Source organism: Podarcis tiliguerta, assembly GCF_965153285.1.
Source record: "Podarcis tiliguerta genome assembly, chromosome: 6".
Taxonomy (NCBI): domain Eukaryota; kingdom Metazoa; phylum Chordata; class Lepidosauria; order Squamata; family Lacertidae; genus Podarcis; species Podarcis tiliguerta.
In genome coordinates, this window is record NC_139539.1 from 7,781,540 (window position 1) to 7,804,980 (window position 23,441).

A 23,441-nucleotide genomic window follows, 5' to 3' on the forward strand; every position below is an offset into this window, starting at 1 on the left:
AAGGAGGTGAAATTGACAACCAGACTTTGAAAAGCTGGTATCACTGGATGAACTTCACCAATTTCATTGAATTAATTAAACGAAATAGTTTTCGTTGCATTTTTTAAAAAAGTGCAGTTAATGGTTGCTATTTTGAATTTCGGGACGCGGGTGGCGCTGTGGGTTAAAGCCTCAGTGCCTAGGGCTTGCCGATCGAAAGGTCGGCGGTTCGAATCCCCGCAGCGGGGTGTGCTCCCCCTGTTCGGTCCCAGCGCCTGCCAACCTAGCAGTTTGAAAGCACTCCCGGGTGCAAGTAGATAAATAGGGACCGCTTTATAGCGGGAAGGTAAACGGCGTTTCCGTGTGCAGCTCTGGCTCGCCAGAGCAGCGATGTCACGCTGGCCACGTGACCCGGAAGTGTCTTCGGACAGCGCTGGCCCTTGGCCTCTTTGAGTGAGATGGGCACACAACCCTAGAGTCTGTCAAGACTGGCCCGTACGGGCAGGGGTACCTTTACCTTTTTATTTTGAATTTCAGAGGGTTGTGCAAACCGCTATTCCAAATAATGCTTGGTATAGGGTAGGGGTTGTGTTTATGCATTCTGGTAGTGGGATGCGGGTGGCGCTGTGGTCTAAACCATGGAGCCTTCTGGGCTTGCCAATCGGAAGGTCAGTGGTTCGAATCCCCGCGATGGGGTGAGCTCCCGTTGCTCTGTCCCAGCTCCTGCCAACCTAGCAGCTCGAAAGCAGGCCAGTGAGAGTAGATAAATAGGTACTGCTGCAGCAGGAAGGTAAACAGCGTTTCTGTGCACTCTGGTTTCCATTACGGTGTCCCGTTACACCAGAAGCGGTTTAGTACTGCTGGTCAAATGACCTGGAAAGTTGTCTGCAGACAAATGCCAGCTCCCTCGGTCTGAAAGCCCACCGTGAGCATGTGGTCCCCCAGAAAATTGCAAGAGGAGAATGTGGCCCTTGAGCTGCAGATGGTTCCCTACCCTGATTTGGTTGACCGACCTGCCAATCAAAGGTTGTAGCCTTGATTCTTATATCAGTTATTGAACTGGACTTCCAAACAGCAAAAGCAAAGGGAGCCCCAAGCATAATAGGGATGGAGGTCCCGGAAAAGATGGTTAAACTATTTATGCATGCAACAACAGCAGTCGGTATCCTCTACGTGCGGAAACGGAAAGGAAGAGAAGGATTAACCAAGGGAGAATGGCTTCAGAAGTGAATGGACTACAGTGGTGCCTCGCAAGACGAAATTAATTCATTCTGCGAGTTTTTTTGTCTTGTGAATTTTTCGTCTTGCGAAGCACGGTTTCCCATAGGAAATGCATTGACGGTTTCCCATAGGAATGCATTGACGGTTTTAAGAAAAAGGCGCAAGACGTTTTCGTCTTGCGAAGCAACTCAAAAAACAAAAAACTCTTTCGTCTTGCGAGTTTTTCGTCTTGCGAGGCATTCGTCTTGCGAGGTACCACTGTATTCAGAAATGGCGAAATTAACAGCAAAAATAAGAGAGAAGAGAGACAAAATGGGCGTGGAAGAGTGGAGACCCTGTTTAAAGAACTGCTATAGTCAAATGAAAACGTGGGCAGGGTTCAAATTATGAGCAGTGGAAAGAAATTGTATTAGATAAAATTGTATTAGATACCGGTAATTAATTTTTTTTATTGTATTGTATTAGATGAATACAATTATTGTACTGTTGTTTAGTCGCTTAGTCATGTCCGACTCTCTTGTATTTATTGTATTAGATAAACACAATAATTTTATTGGAGAAAAGTGTGTTCTATAAAGCAGTATGTAAAAGGTGGGGATAAAAATGTCATGGAAGTAAGGGTGGGAAGTCAAAATTTTAAGAAAATCATATATTGAAATTTAAGCAAATCTGTAAAAATTGTGAAAATCAATAAAAATTTATGACCTGGAGGGGAAACAGATTCCTTCCCACACATTTTGTCTCTGGCCTGCCCAGTCGCTAAAATTATTGCATCCTCCTGGCTCTCAGGCCGTTTTTCTGCCTTTCCGTTCAGCGAAAGGAGCAACTCCCTCTCTCCCTCTCGACCTCCCATCTAGCTGTGCTTGCTTAATAATTTAAGATCCGTCTCTCGCTAATCCGCTGCCTCTGATTGGCTGACTCAGCAAGGCACTTTGGTCCTTCTCTAAAAAATTCATAAGGCGTTTGGAAGTGGGAGGCTGTTTGCTGCCAGTGCTGAGTCGGGGCAATTTGATCCACCCGCTGCCCTTCTATTGGCGAAGGCTGGTTGCTCTGGCAGTGCCAATAAAATAAAATAAAATAAAATAAAATGCCCAGGCCAGGTAGAGTGGCTTTAGCAGACTGCTGAAATTCCTTTAGAAGGGACCTTCCTGCACGTGGTGCCAAGGAAAATGCACATAGGGATAGTTTAAATAGTTAGAAATAAAGAAAAAACACCATGCAAGGTGTCGCTCATCTGCCATTCATTCCAAGCAGTGCATGGGGATGAGACTTCAGCTTTGCAAGTTCTAGGGTTCTCTAGAGGAAAACAAATAAGCAGAATCTTTAGCGGTATGCTGTCTTCTTTTTCCAAAACTCCATTGGCCTGCCAACCTTGTTTGATAGAGCTCATGCGCGTTGATGCAGTAGTTCTTCATGTTCTCTCTTTTATAATTTTTTTTATTGACAGTTTCAACATAACAAATTATCAAAACAAATCATCTTCTTATTTCCCCCGTTCCCCTCCCCCCTCCCCAACAAACCCTCCCTCCCTCCCCCCCCCAAACTTCCCTCAGCTCCTCTCTCTGATTTCTCAACTCATGTTGTTTTCTGCATATTGTAAAATTGTATACAGTGGTGCCTCGCAAGACAAAATTAATTCGTTCTGCGAGTTTTTTCGTCTTGTGAATTTTTCGTCTTGTGAAGCACGGTTTCCCATAGGAAATGCATTGACGGTTTCCCATAGGAATGCATTGACGAATGCGCAAGATGTTTTCGTCTTGCGAAGCAAGCCCATAGGGAAATTCGTCTTGTGAAGCAACTCAAAAAACAAAAAACTCTTTCGTCTTGCGAGGCATTCATCTTGGTGGTACCACTGTAACATTTTGTTGTCTTTTTAAGTAATTTGTGAAAAGTTCCCATTCTTCTTTAAAGTCACAGTTGTCCTTATCTTCCAATTTGTATGTCAATTTCACCAGTTCTGCATAGTTCATCAATTTCTCTTGCCACTGTTCTTTCCTTGGGATTTCCTCATTCTTCCATCCTTGTGCTATTAAGACTCTTGCCGCTGTTGTAGCATACATGAATAAGTTCTTTGTTTTCCTTGGCAGGTCTTGTCCTACAATCCCTAACAAAAATGCTTCTGGTTTTGTTTTTTTACAAATGTCATTTTAAACATTTTCTTCAACTCATTATATATCATTTCCCATTTTTTTTTTATTTCTCTGCATTCCCACCACATATGGTAAAAGGTCCCTTCCTTTTCTTTACATTTCCAACATATGTTTGACCCAGTTTTATACATTTTTGCTATCTGTACTGGTGTTACATACTATCTATACATCATTTTCATGTAGTTTTCTTTCAAAAGAGAGCAATCTGTAAAAGTTCTTCATGTTCTCAAGGCCTAGAGCCCCAATGGCAGGGTTGGCAAAGCCAGTTCCTCTCAACTGCCCCAAGTCAGCAGCTTTCTGCTCCTCTTGACATCACCACACATGTTCTTCATCCAGGAACTGAAGATCCAAACTAGACATTGTGATGCCTTCCAAGGGGACAGTACCAGGTCTCTCTGGAGGGATCCTTTCTGCTCTGGCCAAATTCCAGGCAAATCTGAATCAGCTCTATTTGGTTCAGGTTCTGGGAATTGGCTGGATCTGGTGCATAGCCCAAGGGGCTTCTTCTTAAACCACCAGCCCTCAACAAATATATGGACAACAAAATTATCGTCATCAACAGTAGCAACAACAGGCAAAGGAGAGGAAGTTTGACAGGGCAGTCCCTTGGCGGAATCCTGCACAAAGCATCAGCACACATCTAAAAGACGTGTGCGCGCTATACGACGTATCAGCAGAGTCAGCAGAAGCAAGATTGTGTAGGAATTGTGGCATCAAGCATTTTATTACATCTCATGTCAGTGGTGTTACAGCCTCACTGAGGATGTAGGCTGACTTATCGACATTCTTTGACATATACACCCATACAGAGAGCATGTTAACGCCCATCGTCTTCTACAACAACGGTAGCTTTATCATGTATAATGAGATAAGAATCCAATGTCTCTATTTAGACCAGGTCTCTCCATGGTTTTAAATTTGGTAATAAGTTATTAACAAACAACTTCTTCTCATTATACATGATAAAGCTACCGTATTTTTTGCCATCTCACCCCTTGCTTTTTCCTGTAAGACCAACTGCAGTCGTTAACAGTCATCAACTGGTTTACCACACCTATCAGCCAATCACTCATTCCCACCACCCTTCTGAGTAATACCCCTCCCCACCCTCTCACTATATATAAAGGTCTGGTGACTTCTGTTTCAGTGCGTCTGAAGAAGTGTGCATGCACATAAAAGCTCATACCAAAAAGAAACTTCTTCTTGTTGTTTAGTTGTGTCCGACTCTTTGTGACCCCATGGACCAGAGCACACCAAGCACTCCTGTCTTCCACTGCCTCCCGCAGCTTGGTCAAACTCATGTTCATAGCTTCGAGAACACTGTCCAACCATCTCGTTCTCTGTCGTCCCCTTCTCCTTGTGCCCTCCGTTTTTCCCAACATCAGGGTCTTTTCTAGGGAGTCTTCTCTTCTCATGAGGTGGCCAAAGTATTGGAGCCTCAGCTTCACGATCTGTCCTTCCAGTGAGCACTCAGGGCTGATTTCCTTCAGAATGGAGAGGTTTGATCTTCTTGCAGTCCGTGGGACTCTCAAGAGTCTCCTCCAGCACCAGAATTCAAAAGCATCAATTCTTCGGCGATCAGCCTTCTTTATGGTCCAGCTCTCACTTCCATACATCACTACCATAACAAACTTAGTTGGTCTCTAAGCTGCTACTGGAAGGAATTTTTTTATTTTGTTTCTCCAATGGTGTGACTTTATCCCCAATGGCACACTCTTCCGTTGTCTCTTGAGACAGATGGATGCCAACAATTTTCATTCTATCCCTTCTCCAAACTCTTAGCAGCATCGTTGCCAGCAACAACAGCATTTGGAATATTCATGAACATCCCATAGCAGCTCAGCAAATTGTTGGGGAAGGCTTGCTCTCTGATAAGAGCGAGCCTCGCTATTGCCAAAGGACAACTAGGTATCCAGAGCGATTATTGACATTTCAGCTGTATTTTTAGCATACCAGCAGGTGCCCTTTGTGTTTGTATGTAAAAATTGGAAATGAGTTGGAGCAGGGATGGAAAGCTATTGTTGTGTGCATGCAATATTAACATGGCAAATCTGAATGCTTCTCAAAACAGAAAACCAGGGATTTATTTCAAGCAGGGAGATGTCAACTACATTGTGATTCTTCTGGCCAGAGAGCTGGTCTCATCGAGCCCAGAAGAAAGGCGAGGAAGACCTTCTACAAGGTTAAGCCAGGGAGAATTCATATAAAAGCTAATAATAATAATAATAATAATAATAATAATAATAATAATAATAATAATTTATTATTTATACCCCGCCCATCTGGCTGGGCTTCCCCAGCCACTCTTGGGCGGCTTCCAAAAAAACATTAAAATACTGTAATACAGCAAACATTAAAACTTCCTTAAACGGGGCTGCCTTCAAATGTCTTCTGAAAGTCTGGTAGTTGTTGTTCTCTTTGACATCTGGTGGGAGGGCGTTCCACAGGGAAGGCGCCACTACCGAGAAGGCCCTCTGCCTGGTTCCCTGTAATTTGGCTTCTCGCAGTGAGGGAACTGCTAGAAGGCAGTCGGTGCTGGACCTCAGTGTCCGGGTAGAATGATGGGGGTGGAGACGCTCCTTCAGGTATACTGGACCGAGGCCGTTTAGGGCTTTAAAGGTCAGCACCAACACTTTGAATTGTGCTCGGAAACGTACTGGGAGCCAATGTAGGTCTTTCAAGACCGGTGTTATATGGTCTCGGCGGCCGCTCCCAGTCACCAGTCTAGCTGCCGCATTCTGGATTAATTGCAGTTTCCGGCTCACCTTCAAAGGTAGCCCCACGTAGAGCGCATTGCAGTAGTCCAAGCGGGAGATAACCAGAGCATGCACCACTCTGGCAAGACAGTCCGCAGGCAGGTGGCGTCACAGCCTGCGTACCAGATGGAGATGGTAAACAGCTGCCCTGGACACAGAATTAACCTGTGCCTCCATGGACAGCTGTGAGCCCAAAATGACTCCCAGGCTGCGCACCTGGTCCTTCAGGGGCACAGTTACCCCATTCAGGACCACCAGTCCGCCTCCTGTCCCCCCAAAACAGTACTTCTGTCTTGTCAGGATTCAACCTCAATCTGTTAGCCGCCATCCATCCTCCAACAGCCTCCAGGCACTCACACAGGAGTTCAAATCATTTGCACTCACACAAGCTTCAAATCATTTGCATTTTCTAATCTAGCTGGATGAATCTGCTGAAGTTTCATGCCCTGTTGCAGGACATCTTTGGGATTCTGGAAGCTGCCGATCTTGTGGAGAATTTCCAGAGTCTGTGATAGCTCTGAAAGCTGGGCTGATGCTGTCCGCTTCTGAAATGGCTTATTATTTTGAAAAAGCATTTGACATTCTCTTATTACATAGGTGTTGTTAGGCACTCAGATACCCATCCTCTTCAAGCCTTTTAAAATTCATTTTTTCCCAGCATTTTGCTGTGTTTCTGTTTCTGTGTGTAGCCGATTTCCAGGTTCCTTTCTCCTCTTGCACAGCTCGTTAAGCATTTTAAAGGGAAAAAACCATGATTAGATCTGATGCATAGATAAATGCATAAATATATGTCTTCTTCTTTTTTTTTTACAGTAGTAAAATAGAAAAATGTGGAAGAAACTTTGAACACATGTAAGGACTAGAGAGTCTGGAGTAGCATGCTAGGCTTAGGTCTAGAATATCTGGATCCACATACATATTCTTAAAAAAACCAGAAGCATTTTTACTTAGCATTGTAGGTCAGTCATTAATAGGCAAGATGTTAAATTGTTTTTATATGCAACAACTGCGGCAAGAGTATTATTAGCCCAGAAATGGAAACAAGAAGAAATTCCGACGAAAGAAGAAAGGCAGACGAAATTAATGGACTATGCAGAATTGGACAAAATGACAGGAAGGATTCGAAACCTGCGGGACCAGAGATTTACAGAAGATTGGAAGAAGTATATGAATTATTTGAAGAGCAACTGTAATCAGCAAATTACACTAGTAGGATTACAAGAATTTTTGTAAGGAGAAATATACAAAGTGTTACAAAGTAGGAAAAGATAGAGATATTGGTTCTGAGTTTGAAATGTAATAGGGAAGATAAGAAATGCATACTGAGAGATTAGATTGAAAAATTTTCAGACAGGATTGATGGAAGTCAAAAATTTGAATAAGATGTAAAGGTATGTTTAATTACTGTTGAAAATGATATGTTAAAAAAACTAATAAAAATTATATTAAAAATATATATATCTGGATCCAAACCCTACTTTCAGGAAATGGATTATCATAGTTATGTGGAGCAATATGCCCTGAGACACAATTTCATTGTGTGCAAAAATTAGAACAGCCATGGCCTGCTCTGCCAGGTTGTTGTAGAGGTGATTTTAATGAAGATAGTAATGTAGAACACTTTGTACCTGGGTGGTCTTATCTACAAAACAAGATGCATATGTGCAACCAGCAATGCTAATTTTTTCAGGGGCATGGCCTGTCAGATTATGGGAACCAAAGCAGAAGGCAGAGGATAGAAGACAGATGCCTGCTGAAAGGTCGACCGAGATGTTTGTCAGTCAAGAGTGACTAAGGGAGCTAAATTTATATAGTCTGGGGAAAGGAAGACTCGGGCAACATGGTCACAATCTAAAAATATCTTCAAGGTAGCAATATAAATGAAGGGAGGGAATTGTCCGTGGTCCCAGAGGAAGGGTAGACAAGGAGCAGTGGCTGGAAGGTAAAGAAGGAAAAGTTTGTTTTGGAGATTAAAGGGGGAAGAGTTAACTTGAGAGTCCCTAGAGAGTTCTTCATCTTGTACAGAGGTAGATATTCAAGGGCTATTTGATCTGGGAATGGGTGGAGGTGTCCTAGCAAAACTCCTATATTTATATCATCTATGTTGTTGTTTAGTCGTTTAGTCGTGTCCGACTCTTCGTGACCCAATGGACCAGAGCACGCCAGGATATTTCCACTGCCTCCCGCAGTTTGGTCAAAATATCATCTATATCATCTATATCTATATCTATATCTATATCTATATCTATATCTATATCTATATATCTATATCTATATCATCTATCTTTATATAAAAGGTCAGCTTTCTATCTCAAATCAGCCCCAAGAAAAACAACAACTCATTTTCCAAAAAGCTGTCACAAACCAGAAATCACTTGATTGACTATTGCTCAGACCATTGGAAGCATCTAAAGAACTCTACAGTGGGTTATTGGTCTATAAGGTGAGACAACTCACCTTTGCGGAAGAACTTACATGTAAAATAAGAGTCACGTGTGGAAAAGTGAAAAAAATATCACTTTGTTGGAGAATGATATGATTTTATTATGTATGTTCAATAAACAAGAGAGCAACATTCCCTCTCCATCTCACTATGCAAGACGTTGGAATTTGTGATGCTAACATTCTTATAAAATGAATATTGTATTTAGCGCCTTTCCCAAATTTCAATGGTTTCCATTACAGTATTTTACTAACAATGATGAAAGATAACCAGGGATTGTGTTTGCTATTCTCTTTCTTATTCACTACGCAATCACAGAGCAGCAAATATCGATTAACTTGTAATTGTTGCTGTGAATGTAATATGAAACTTGAGATGATTGTGGAACGAAGGAGAGTTATCTTTTCCTTTTTATACCTTTTACTGGAACACGCTTTGTTTCTTTGTTGTGAAAAAAAATCAATAAAAAGCATATCAAAAACAAGCTAGCCAGATGTGAAAGAGAACAACAACTACCAAACTTTTAGAAGACGTCTGAAGGCAGCCCTGTTTTGGGAAGCTTTTAATGTTTGATGTATTACTGTATTTTAATATTTGGTTGGAAGCCACCCAGAGTGGCTGGGGAAGCCCAGCCAGATGGGCGGGATATAAATAAATAAATAAATAATAATAATAATAATAATAATAATAATAATAATAATAATAATAATAATAATAATTATTATTACTACTCGGTACAGACATAGCCATGCTCTCCTAAGCACTCCCTGGTTTGGAAATAGTATAAGTTTTTCCAAGAAAGATGGGAAGAACGTGGGCAATTTCTCTAAGCACTCAGTTATCCTTCTGTAGGGCCTGCCCAAGACATTTTGCCACCTGAGGCAGAGCCCAAAATGGAGCTTCCCCTTCTCTGCGAGGAAAGAAGGGGTGAGTGAAGACCTACATACATCATGAACATGGAGGGGAAGAATGATTTACGTTTTGATCTGCTGCCTCAGTGGTTCTTGCCGCCTGAGGCAGCTGCCTCATCTTGTCTCATGGGTGGGCTGGCCCTGTCATTCAGTCTCCACCATCCTTTCCCTATAGACAAAAGACTTTTCTCACAATCACATTCCCTGCTTCTTTTTCATTGTTGGTGGTAGCAGCAAGTAGGTGAGAAGAGGGAATCTTTTCTCCTTCCTCTCCATTGTCTTGGCACATGGGGTCAGAGCATGCACAGGCTCAGGAGACCAAGGGAAATGTCATTTTCCTGAAAACTCTTCTCATTGCCATTTGAATACAATTCAAAGTGTTGGTGCTGACCTTTAAAGCCCTAAACGGCCTTAGTCCTGTATACCTGAAGAATCATCTCCACCCCCATCATTCTGCCTGGACACTGAGGTCCACCTCCGAGGGCCTTCTGGCTGTTTCCTCACTGCGAGAAGCCAAATTACAGGGAACCAGGTAGAGGGCCTTCTCAGTGGTGGCACCCGCCCTGTGGAACGCCCTCCCACCAGATGTCAAAGAGAACAACAACTACCAGACTTTTAGAAGACATCTGAAGGCAACCCTGTTTAGGGAAGCTTTTAATGTTTGATGCATTACGTTATTTTAATGTTTTTTTGGAAGCCACCCAGAGTGGCTGGGGAAGCCCAGGCAGATGGGCGGAGTATAAATAATAAATTATTATTGTTGTTGTTATTATTATTGCTTTGGGACCAGAGTCCTGCATTGCCAGCAAGAGCTGTCCAGTAGGTCAGGAGCCCAAATTGTTGAAGCATGTTGCATCAGCAGCTGCTGTGTACCAGTGGATCTTGTCCTGGAAGGTGAGCAGGCTAATGTTTGGATTTGGGTTCTTCCACCTGAGTAGGGCCCAGGGATGGGAGGCCTTGTGCTGTCATATGGGCACTGACATTAGAACATAATACAAGATAAGACCAATGGCCCATCCAGTATCCTGGTCTCACAGTAGCCAACCAGATGTGTGTGGGAAACCCGCAAGCAGGATTTGAGAACAAGAGCCCTCTCCCCTCCTGTGGTTTCCAGCGTTAGGTATTCAAAAGCATTGCTCCCTCCAGCTGTGGAGGTAGATCATAGCCATTGTGGTTAGTAGCCATTGAGATCCCTCTCCCCCTCCATGAATTTGTCTAATTGTCTTTTAAAGTCCCTTCTGTTCTGGGTTTCCACATTGATCCATCACTTCCTCTGTTCACAAGCACTTTCTCTTTAAATTGCATATTCCAGGACAAGTCTTTATCTACACTAAAGCAAAAAATAACAATACAGCTTTCAAAGACTGATGCGGGTGGTGCTGTGGTCTAAACCACTGAACTTCTTGGGCTTGCTAATCAGAAGGTCGGCGGTTCAAATCCCCGCAACGGAGTGAGCTCCCATTGCTCTGTCCCTGCTCCTGCCAACCTAGCAGTTCGAAAGCACGCCAGTGCAAGTAGATAAATAGGTACCACTGCAGCGGGAAGATAAACGGCGTTTCCATGCGCTGCTCTGGTTTCCATCACAGTGTTTGTTGCGCTAGAAGCGGTTTTGTCATGCTGGCCACATAACCCGGAAAAGCTGTCTGTGGACAAACACCAGCTCCCTTGGTGAGATGAGCGCTGTAACCTTTGACTGGACTTAATCGTCCAGGGGTCCTTTACCTTTTTTTGCAAATTGAAAAATTGAAAACTTTCCCTGTTCATGGGGTCCTGGGGATGGTCTCAAAGGGTCTTGGGGTCCTGTTCTGACCCTGTGCCCAACTCACTGGGGAAATGGGCTATAACAACAGCACTTATTCAGAAGGCCGGGTCAAGTCCAGGAAAGGCAGGGAAATGCAGGTAAAGCCAGGGTCTGCCCCAGAGGAGGCAGAAGTGTTCAGCACCTTGGACAGAGCCCTGTGAGAAAGCTGGCTGCAGTACTCTCAGCAATAGCTGGGGAGATTTGCAAGGTGCAAAGGCCTTTTGAAGATGGTCTAGCCCAGCCCACCTGTTTGCTCCACCGCCTCTGAGAAGTTGTTTCTGCCCTCAAGAGCTACTGCTGTGTCCTGCAGCTGTGTGTGGGGATGGCAGGGACTGCCCTGGGACTCAGAGTGGAGGGGGGGGGGAACGGTGTTTATTCAAAAGGTCTTTGCCTCCCCACTCATGTCCTCCTCTGTTTTCGAGTTTGGGTTGAGGTGGTGGTGGGGTACAACACTGCAAAGTGAGACCCTCCAGGGTGTGTCAGGACCTTTAATCTACAGCCACACCAAGAAGATCTGGGTGGTCATATCACAAGGTAATTGTGCTGGGCCCAGGGGTAACCCATGAAACGAGGTCCAGGACTGGTCCAGAATCTGAAGGTTCTGCTAGGAGTCAGTCCGAAAGGGCCAAGGCAGGACACGAGGCAGGAAACCACACAAGGACAGGTACAGGATCTAGCATACCGCAATGTTGCTCCCACAACCTGGGGCAGGGTCATAGAATCATAGAGTTGGAAGAGACCACAAGGGCCATCGAGTCCAACCCCCTGCCAAGCAGGAAACACCATCAGAGCACTCCTGACATATGGTTGTCAAGCCTCTGCTTAAAGACCTCCAAAGAAGGAGACTCCACCACACTCCTTGGCAGCAAATTCCACTGTCGAACAGCTCTTACTGTCAGGAAGTTCTTCCTAATGTTTAGGTGGAATCTTCTTTCTTGTAGTTTGGATCCATTGCTCCATGTCCGCTTCTCTGGAGCAGCAGAAAACAACCTTTCTCCCTCCTCTATATGACATCCAACAGCCTTTTATCTTTGTTGGGGTAACGGCTGGTCCTGATCCCCTGGCGACTCACCTCCCTGTTTCACCCAAAGGTGAGCACTCCTCCTGCGAGTACTCAGGCCTCTCCTTCTCTCAGACCTTAGTCTCTGCAGCTTGGGAGACGTCGGTGGGTTACTAGACCCAGAGGCTGCCTCAGCCTCCCCTGACCAAACCAGTAGTGGAGCAGCTGTAAGTGATGGCTCAGCTGATGGCAACAAGGTAATCCCCGCATCTGGAGCCAGGGCAGGCTCCGGCCCCTGAATCGGCCCAGCTGGTGTTTGTTGCAGGGGAACCTGTGCAGACTGGGGCTCTTCAGGATCTGGCCCCAGACTTGGTTCGGATGATGCCTGAGGCAAAGGATCTGGTGCAGACTGAGACTCCTCTGGTTTCAAGTCCAAGCCCGTGTCCCAGGCCATCACAATAATACAGCATGGACTTGGTAGGTGACAGGGCTGCTTAGAGGTCTTCCTCCTTCTCGGAGGCCTCATCCAGTTCTGGGCTTGCCCCAGCTGGCAGTTGGTCTGATAAGCAGAAGTGCTGTTAGATGGATTTCGTGAGCCTTTATGGTTGCTAAGAAAATTATACCTGGAGCTTGGAAAAAGAAACATCGACCGTATATTGGACAATCGGTTTGAGGATCTCACTGCCTTGCCTACATTCATACCTGCATCATATAGATGTCAAATCTTTGTGGATACTTGCTCAAACATCAAGAGGGCTTATATTATATTAGATGCTTAACTTAAGACACATGTAGTGATGGTTATTGCATCTATAATGTGAGCCAATATTGTGAGGTGTTGTGTTTTTTTGCTACTATTAGTATTATTTGTATATTATGTCTTTTTTCTTTATTTTATCTTCTTCTTTAATTCCCCCTTTCATTTGCAAATGGAAAAAAATAATAGAAAAGAAAAGAAGAGGACTTTTAGAAGGAAAAGAGAGATAGTAAGTGCTATAGGAGGAGGAGCAAATCATCGAGAAGTGAATGAAATACTTGGATCAGTCTTTCCAGTGGATGCTATCGGAGAGATATCTCCCATCTTTGCAACCTATTTTTTTTTTGGGGGGGGGTATGTAAAAAACAATGGGCTTATCCACACCTCTATTTGTCCTGCTGCCTCTCCCAGGGGAAGCCCATTCTTTAGTGCTGAATCAGAACAAATGGCAATTGATTGTTCTGTGGATTGCCATGTGTTCCAATTTAGCACTAAAGAGTGGTTTTTCTGGAGGAAAGCAGTGGGGAAAGGCAAAATCTCTTGGACTCATGTCTAGAAAGTGGGGGACGAGTGGAAAACAGTTCAGACTCGTGCTTTCTAGACACAGGACAAGCATAGATGAGCCCTTTGTACAACAAAGGTGACAAAAGATGAAGCTTTCTCTTTCTCTTGCATATTCCAGGACAAGTGTTTATTGATGCTGAAGCAAAATAAATAAACAAAACAAATACACCTTTCAGAGATTGATACAAATTGATTAATTGAAAATTGACAAGATGCTGGGACGAAAGGACATTCACCAGAGAGTTCTTAAAGAACTCAGGTATGAAATTCTTGATATTTATTGTTTTTTTAAATGTGAAGCTTATCTCCAAACCTGGCCTCCTAACCAGAGTACTGTACACAAAGTACAGTATGTTTTCTGCCCCAGAATATCGGTAGGAAGCATTATTAAGGCTAGAACTGTCAAATGCAAGATAACACAAGAAACAGAAAGCAACTGAGGATGATTACAGGTAGAGAAGGCACATCAAACCATCACCTTTCACATCACATTATTGTCCCACAATTGTCCTTGGGTATGAGGAGTCCAGAATCCATATTTCTTTTTATTATGACTAATAAAGGAGAACCAAACAGCAGAGAAGTTGTCTGTGTTTTGATTCTTGCAGCGTGCCCATCACTGAGATATTAATTTTTCCATTAGCGCTAGACTACATATCTGTTGGTGCCAGTCCAAGAACAGCTCTGCAATCAGAGTCCTCCGACGCTTTGCAACGGTTAATTTTGCCACTGGCATAAGGTTAAGTAATATGTTATATCAGGAAGGCAATACCACATGAAATTTGGGGTTTACTGAAAGCCCATAATGGTTTGATGTTTTATTTGTCTATTGAAAGCTCTTTATGGTTTGTTATTTCACTTGTTGCTGCCTGATGCCAGCTTTGCCAGCTGTGGCGCTCTGAACCAAAGTTTTGTGCTGCTGGAAAGCTTGCTTGTTACCCCTGTCAACTCAGCTGGGTCAAGAGAACAAACTGCCGGGCCCCTTTTGCATTTTTTTTTAAAGCCATCAATTCACAATTGCACCGGCTTTATGTTTTATCTGCTGTAGCTTTGAGGAAGCACCTTGCATCTCAAAGCTTGCAATCATATTCTACCAAAGCAGGGACTTCCTCAAGATTATTTTGAATACGGCAGGTTTTGTCTTAAAAATATATTTTCAGCACAATATAGGGGTTTGTTCTTTTGCAGCTTTGTGCATAAGTATCCTTAATCACAGCTTTGCAGCTCTGTGCATAAGCATGCTTAATCACAGCCCAGTTCTGAATGCTTCTTCTTCTTCTTCTTCTTCTTCTTCTTCTTCTTCACCAAGAAGAGTGGGGTATAAATAAAAATTTATTATAATTTATTCTTCTTCTTTGGCGATCACTCATAGCTGAGTAAGATTGTCTTCCATAAACACGGATTTAACAATGAGTCCATGAGTGACTCTGGAGGCCAATTCTGGATCCACGTGTCCTTCCACAGTGTGGTCATTGTTTTTCAGATGGGAGTTGATCACGGTGTGGATTTGCCAAGCTTGCCTTCTAGTAGGGTGTGGTGGTTAAGAGCGGTGGACTCGTAATCTGGTGAACCGGGTTCACGTCTCCGCTCCTCCACATGCAGCTGCTGGGTGACCTTGGGCTAGGCACACTTCTTTGAAGTCTCTCAGCCCCACTCACCTCACAGAGTGTTTGTTGTGGGGGAGGAAGGGAAAGGAGAATGTTAGCCACTTTGAGACTCCTTAGGGTAGTGATAAAGCGGGATATCAAATCTAAACTCCTCCTCTTCTTCTTCTTCTTCTTCTTCTTCTTCTTCTTTGCACGTTTCTCCCTTGCGACCTGAGTTCGTGTGTCAGTTCTGGAGAACCCAGGTTCTGGTTCCTTTGAATAAGGTCGTTGGAGGATTGTGCTTTGTGTTCACAAAATTGTAGAGTTGGAAGGGACCACCGGGATCTCAGTTGGTAGAGCATGAGACTCTTAATCTCAGGGACGTGGGTTCGAGTTCTACGCAAGGCAACAGATTCCTGAATTGCAGAAGGTTGGACTAGATGACCCTAGGGTCCCTTCCAAAGCTACAATTCTATAATTCTGTGCATAGGAACCAACACTTGGGGGCCAAGGTCCAGGGGCGCCAACTTGAATCAAATATTGGGGGGAGGGGGAACCAGGTAAGCCCTGCCCTGAATAACTGATCACATGACGTGGCGTACCCATATCATTTGTCCATCAACGGGGGGGGGGGGAGGACTTTATTGGATTGGGGCAAGAGACCTCGGGCCCTAGCAGTTGGCTGATATGCTCCGGTTCCTTTGCCACCCCAAATAAAATATTTGAAGGGGCTAGCCCCCTCCCCAAGTTGATTGACATGGCCATTCAAATGGTGTGGATGGACGCCTGCTTTGATCGATCATGCGGGGAGAGCCTTACCTGAGCCCCCCAATATTTTATTCAAATATCGACGGTATATTTGAATAGAATATTTTGATGGTGTGATTCCCCGCCCCCCCCCCGCCTGCGCCGTTGCCAAGGCTGCCGGCAGCCCGAGAGAGGCGCAGGAAGGGTTAAGGGAGGGGGCGCGGGGAGGCACCGCCGGCGTCGGGGCGGAGCTGCGCCAAAAGCAGGCGGAGAGTGGGCTGCCCAGATTGCAGAAGCTCCTTCTCGCTTTCCCTCCACGCCGCTCCCCCTCCCGGCCACCCGCCGCCGCCTCCCTCCCCTCCGCTCCTCCGGCTCCTTCGCCAGCGCGGGGAAGCTGCGGCATCCTCCGCCGCAGCGCCCGCTCTTCTTCCTCCTCCCTCATCCGCGCCTCTTCCTCGCCGACCGCTCCCCGCAACCCCCGCCATGCCACGGCCCCCATCCGGCCCGGGCCATCCCCTCCGCCCTCCTCACCCTCCTCCTGCTCCCCCCTCGCAGCCCCTCTGAGACCCCCCTCCCCATCCTTCCCCCCCCCCCCCATCGCCGCCCCATCGCAAACCCCCACCCCCCACCAAAGCAGGATGGTGCAGAAATCGCGCAACGGAGGCGTGTACCCGAGCGCGTCGGGCGAGAAGAAGCTCAAGGTGGGCTTCGTGGGTCTCGATCCCGGCGCGCCGGACTCCACCCGCGACGGCGCGCTGCTCATCGCCGGCCCCGAGGGCGGCAGCAAGCGCGGCTCCATCCTCAGCAAGCCCCGCTCGGCCGTCTCCGGCAAGCCGCCCAAGAGGAACGCCTTCTACCGCAAGCTCCAGAATTTCCTCTACAACGTGCTCGAGAGGCCCCGAGGCTGGGCGTTCATCTACCACGCTTACGTGTGAGTAAAGGGAGCCGGCGGACGGGCGGGAGGTGCTGGTAGTGGTCTCAACTGGGGGGTGATGGGGGCGGCCGCCTTAAGACCCACCACCGCTCCAGCCACGTAGGACCATCTCTCCATTCCATCTCCCCTGCCTCCACATCTCTTCTGGCAAGCCGAAAGGCGCCCGCACCCCATTAATCGATAAGCCTCCTTCCAATCCTGCCCCCTCCAGCCACGGGCCCCTCCATTTAGGATTCCTTCCTCCCAGCCAATTCCCCCTTCTCCATCCACCTCCATCCTTGCAGCATTCCCAACCTTTTTCTACAGCAGCATCCCTCCCTCTTCCTCTTCTCCATCCGTCGCTGTGCCATTCCTTCCATCTATCGTTCAGTCCACCTAGGCACCTGGTCGGGAGATCTCCAGTTGTAAATATCTGCCTAGCCACCTACCCTTCTGCCGTCCATCCTTGGAGATCGCCTACCATAGCCCCCTCTCTCTCCCATCCTACCTATTTGTCTTGGCTGTATCTGGACGGAAGTGCTATCTGCAAGCCGTATCTGCAAGCTGCAAAGGCAAGGCACTGCTACCTATTTCCCATCCCTTCCCGTGCACCGATTTGTGCCAGTTCCCCCTGCTGTTTGCGCGGTAGGGTTACTCGCCAGTTTGCTGCTCTTAAAAACAACCACACAAAACCAGAAAAAAAAACCCTGCCATAACCAGTTAGTTTTGGGCCTCGATTCTGGCGCCAGGCTGCTTTGCTTGCAGGCTTGGGGAGACACGTGTCCATTAAGCTTTGCTTAGCCATCGATCCATCATTGGGTAAAAACAGAAAAAGGTGAGAGATGAAGCAACAACCGGGAAGGGGGGTGGGGAGGAAGAGACTAGAGGGTAGAAAAAATGACTCACCCTCTCGCTAATCTAAAAACAAAGCAAAACAAAGAAAACCCAAACAAACCAGGGAGCCATCCATTGAAAGTGGTAAGCGGCATATCTAAAGAAACAAAACGAAAGGGAATAGTGCTTCATACAATGCTTCAGTTACCTGTGGAACTCACTGCTTCTGTATGTTGTGATGGCGGACCGCTCACGTCGGTAGGCTCAGGGGAGCGCAAGATTGGATTGCAGTTAGTTTTTGGGTTATTCAGGACCTTGGGTTATGCAGCTCCATCATCTCAAAGGCAAGATCCCAGGACTGGGCATCGCCAACTTTCCCTGTTTTTGTATCACTCTCTGAAAAAGACACACGTCTAGCTGCCTCTGGCAGGGTGGTTGGCCTGTTCTAGTGGATAAATGTTCATTTCATTTCAGAGCCTGTTTGCTTGTGTCTTCATCTCCCCTCCCTGCCGCTTCCAGCCAAATGACAGCTACCTGCTATCGGTCATGTTACTTTCTTTGCAAACAATTGGAGGAATAATTGCAAGGTGGTGGTGGTGGTGGGGGGGGAATGACTTGCCGTGTACTGTCTCCCCAAGGGCTTCATGCAGTAAATCAAAGTTACTGTTGAGACAGCATTTTGGGATTCTTATGATGATGCTGCCCAGCCTCTGCCAGGCTCTATTATCATCCTCGCCACTAGCCCCAATGTACAGATGGGGAAACTGTTTCTCTTCTGATGGGGAGCTTTTATACAACTGGTTGGGCCTAGGTAGCTGCAGGGATAAAACCCCAGTCCCATTTCTGCCCAAGATTATGCCTACTGGAGCACAGCGCCTTTTTCTTCCCAATTTTAGTGTGGAGCAAATGCTCCATCCTTTTGTCCCATGTGCAAAGGAGCAAGGACTTGTATGTTGAATGTCTGTATGTACAGCAGATGCGATTCCGTATTGGCTCAGATCTGTGGAGCAGAATAGCTCACTGCTTTGCTCCTGCCGTAGTCTCACCGTAGCACTATCTTGGGCTGAATGGTACACAGACCCAACTATATCTCACCCCTCCATGGCTTTCTCTCTCATCATCCCCTTCATTTCTCCTACTCCCCTGCCTGCTTTTAGATTAGAAGTGCCTCTGTAGATCCAGATGCGAGAAGTGCAAGGCTGCACAGCTAAGACGCCTTGGTTGCCTGCTTCCCCTCCTTGCACTGTTGACGTTGGAGATACTGGAGAGATGGCTCTAGAAAGGGATGCAAATTGGAGCTGGGAGCTTTCTCATCAGGAGCAGAGAGGGGAGATTCAGGGACAAAAGGCAGATGTTGACACACCAGTGCTTCAAGGGATGGCTGCATGGATATAATTGCTCAGCTGCAAGAAGCATGTGTGTGTTTCTTTTTTTTATATAAAAAAAATCAAATTATAGAAAAGACGGGCAGGGGATACAACTGAAAATGCGATGATTAATCAAGCATAGGTTGCTTTTGCAATGCACTTAGCAAAATTGCCACTCATTTACGTGCAGCACAGCCGTTCCGTTCTAGCTATATTGACAGGTATAAGCAAGATTTGTACTTTGTCGGGTATGAATCAACATCAATGGGTGTCTTGTATGGGGACAGGTGAAAATGGCTAACAATTCAGTCCTATGCATGCTTACACTGAAACGAGCCCCTTTATGTTCATTGGACTTAAAGGCAACATGCAAAGCACTGCAATCTGAAAGCTTGCTGAAATGGAAAGGGGTTGTTTTTTTTTGGATTTTGGCCAGAGCTGCTTTCATTTATCATTCCCACGGACCCATGAAACTCTTTTCTGGCCTGTTATTGAAACCTGGAGATAATACGAGATATGTTCTGTTGGTGTGTGGTCACTTTGGGAGGGGGGGGGAATCTTTTTATTTAAATGGCATTGAAAATCTGCTGAAATGGAATTACTCACAAAGGCTTTGAGCATTCTCCTCCCCCCACTCCGAAATATCGTTGATCTTGGGGAGGGTGGGGAGAGTTGTAGGTACTATTTACCAATTTTTAGAAGGTGGTGCTTTTGCTTTCAACGGTTGGTGGGGGGAAAGTGCTGGTGGTAGTGGAGAAATTCAGAACAAGAATATGTTCTATATGCATTTATGTTCAAAACTTGCATATATTCAAGTTTTGAACTATGAAAAAAAGAGGGGGCATTGTATATACATTTTCAGGGCCCTTGTGATTTTTTGCTACCTAAGAACCAGAAAAAGCAAGAATGAAGAACCTGTGGTTCTTCCAGATGAGGAGTGGGGGACCTTTGACTCTCCGGGTGTTGCTAAACAACAAGGTAAGCTAGTCTCTATGGGAGTATATTGTATTTAATTATGGGGTATCAGAGCTTTTAGGGGGCTAACCAGGCTGGGATAGCAGGCTTGTTGGTCTGATGTAGGTTTTTTCAATTTCGTTGTTCTATATGGGACAATGACAATAAAGATTATTGTATCATCGTATCATATCGTATTGTAACCCCCATCACTCCTGCCCATTGGACATGCTTGCAGGGGCTGATGGGAGTTGTAGTTCAGCAACACCGGGAGGGTCATAGGTTCCCCACTCTTGAGGTAACTGGAATATTCATGTTTCTGAGAAAGGGCTTTAGAAGGGCTGTGAGTCCAGACTCAGGTTTGGGCCCAACCTGGGAAAAGGGCCCTTCCAGGTTATTTCCGAGCACAATTCAAAGTGCTGGTGTTGACCTTTAAAGCCCTAAACGGCCTCGGCCCAGTATACCTGAAGGAGCGTCTCCACCCCCATTGTTCTGCCTGGACACTGAGGTCCAGCGCTGAGGGCCTTCTGGCGGTTCCCTCATTGCGAGAAGCAAAGCTACAGGGAACCAGGCAGAGGGCCTTCTCGGTAGTGGCGCCCGCCCTGTGGAACGCCCTCCCATCATATGTCAAAGCGATAAATAACTACCTAACATTTAGAAGACATCTGAAGGCAGCCCTGTTCAGGGAAGTTTTTAATCTGTGATATTTTACTGTATTTTTTGTTTCTATGGAAGCCGCCCAGAGTGGCTGTGGAGGCCCAGCCAGATGGGCGGGGTACAAATAATAAATTATTGTTATTATTATTATTTCTTTATTAAATGTGTATACTGCCCTTCATCCGAAGATCTTAGTTTTCTCCTGCTCTGGAGGCCAATGGCTTCAAGTTACAAGAAAGGAGATTCCGACTAAACATCAGGAAAAACTTTCTGATGGTAAGAGCTGTTTGACAGTGGGACAGTCTCTTTCACAAGGTTGTGGACTCTCCTTCCTTGGAGGATTTTAAGCAGAGGTTGAATGGCCATCTGTCATGGATGCTTTAGCTGAAATTCCTGCATTGCAGGGGGTTGGACTAGATGACCCTTGCGGTCCCTTCCAACTCTACAATTCTGTGGTTATAGTTCCCCAACCTGCAGTCCAAAGTGGGACAGTCCTGTAAAGAATATTCCACACGGTTATTTAATTTTTGCACACTTGCCTTTGTTGTCACATTTGGGCTTTGGGGAGTCTCTGAGGGGAAGAAGGTCGCACTGCTGAGAGACCCAAACAAACCTCTCTGCACACTCTTGCAGTCCTAACTTGGTGCATAGATAGCAAATGCAGCAGGAAAACCACCCTGAAACTTAAGGGCTGCAACGGTGGAACGTTAGGCATGGAGATGGCTTCTCAGGTCTGTTGCACCTGGGCTGTGGTAGGTCGTCACTAGGATCTTGAACCAATGGCAAAAGTGGGCAGATCACAGTATATCTGGTTCAGTGATCCCTAAACTTTGTGGGTCGTGGGAGCTCATTTCATCTCGTGGCACATTGCTTTATTAAATTGAACTTGGACACCAAGAAGAGTCGTGATGAAACCAATGAACATGTCCATGGAGGCTCAGGTTAATTCTGTATCTGGGGTGGTTGTCTACCAGCTCCATCTGGTATGCAGGCTGAAACCCTACCTGCCCATGGACTGTCTCGCCAGGGTGCTGCATGCTCTGGTTATCTCCCGCTTGGACTACTGCAATGCACTCTACCTTTGGGGCTACCTTTGAAGGTGACTCAGAAACTACAGCTAATACAGAATGCGGCAGCTGGGAGCGGCCGCCAGGACCATATAACCCCGGTCCAAACGGATCTTCACTGGCTCCCGGTATGTTTCCGAGCACAGTTCAAAGGGTTGTTGCTGACCTTTAAAGCCCTTAATGGCTTTGGCCTTGTATACCTGAAGGAGCGTCTCCACCCCCATCGCTCAGCCCGGATGCTGAGGTCCTCCTATGAGGGCCTTCTGGTGGTTCCCTCACTGTGAGAAGTGAGGTTACAGGGAACAAGGCAGAGGGCCTTCCTGGCAGGGGCACCTTCCCCGTGGAACGCCCTCCCATCAGATGTCAAACAGATACAACTATTGTATTGGTTGGTGTTTTACTGTGTTTTTAATAGTTTGTTGGGAGCCGCCCAGACTGGGGCAACCCAGTCAGATGGGTGGCGTATAAACAGTAAAATAATAATAATAATAATAATAATAATAATGGAACATCAATAGCCTTAGAGCAGTGGTTCCCAACATTTTTTTTTACCCATGCCCCACCTAAGTACAGTGGTACCTCGGGTTAAGAACTTAATTCGTTCTGGAGGTCTCTTCTTAACCTGAAACTGTTCTTAAGCTGAAGCACCACTTTAGCTAATGTGGCCTCCCGCTGCTACCGCGGGAACAAACACAATTTTTGTTCTCATCCTGAAGCAAAGTTCATAACCCGAGGTACTATTTCTGGGTTAGCAGAGTCTGTAACCTGAAGCGTCTGTAACCTGAAGCGTATGTAACCCGAGGTACCACTGTATCTCTAAAACCCTGATGCACCCACCTTGACATATTATTCTTATTATTCAAAAAGTGAACTCCTATTCACACGGAGGAAGCCTAAAAGGCCATTCACTGTTAATAACTCATTCTCGAATTGCCCCCCTTAAAAATCAAATTGCACCCTTGTGGGGCGTGTGTCCCACATTGAGAACTGTGGCCCTAGAGGGAAAACAATAACAACTAATTTGATTTTTAAAGAAAAAAATTATTTGCTTGGTCACCTAGATGAGATCATGGCTCACCATAGGGGAAGGAGAAAAGGGGCTCCATACAAAGTCTATTCTGTGCGGATCATTGAGTGCTGGTGTCATCGACTCCAGGCAACATACATCTGGTCAGCAGCACATTCCTTTATTCAATCGAACTTGGACACAAGGAAGAGGAGTGGTGACATCAAAGCTGAAGGAGTAATTCACTCATCCCATAGTGGTGGGTTTGCTCATGCTTCTGAGAATTTTGTTGGCTCTGCTGGATTGTTGTGAGTCAAATATGGCTCTGTCTTGCAACCCTCTCTTGACTGGAAGTGAGTAATGCGGCCTCGCATTGCAAAACTTTGCACTTATCAGCTTCAGTGTAGTAGTGTTGAACATTACATTTATTTATTACATTTATTATGTGGTAGTGTTGCACGGGTGGCGCTGTGGGTTAAACCACAGAGCCTAGGACTTGCTGATCAGAAGGTCGGCGGTTCGAATCCCTGCGACGGGGTGAGCTCCCGTTGCTCGGTCCCTGCTCCTGCCAACCCAGCAGTTCAAAAGCACAAAGTGCAAGTAGATAAATAGGTACCGCTCCGGCGGGAAGGTAAACAGCGTTTCCATGCGCTGCTCTGGTTCGCCAGAAGCGGCTTAGTCATGCTGGCCACATGACCGGAAGCTGTATGCCGGCTCCCTCGGCCAGT

The 23,441-nt window shown here is 45.9% G+C and overlaps 2 protein-coding genes across 12 annotated transcripts in view; both read left to right on the plus strand.

Moving 5' to 3' along the window:
- The window catches only part of PTK6 (protein tyrosine kinase 6), a 736,207-nt gene that overhangs the window by 144,221 nt on the left and 568,545 nt on the right, over window positions 1-23,441 (plus strand). The gene's annotated exons all lie outside the window — the stretch shown is intronic.
- KCNQ2 (potassium voltage-gated channel subfamily Q member 2) overlaps window positions 16,508-23,441 on the plus strand; it is a 129,432-nt gene continuing 122,498 nt past the window's right edge. For 4 of the 10 annotated variants that reach the window (XM_083447295.1, XM_083447298.1, XM_083447299.1 and 1 more), the window contains exon 1: window positions 16,516-16,846. In XM_083447295.1, coding sequence (XP_083303421.1) covers window positions 16,554-16,846 — 293 coding nt within the window. In that variant the 5' untranslated portion in view covers window positions 16,516-16,553. Of the gene's footprint in view, window positions 16,847-23,441 lie in introns of all 10 variants that reach the window. The other 6 variants (XM_083447304.1, XM_083447296.1, XM_083447300.1 and 3 more) reach the window with 3 other exon arrangements.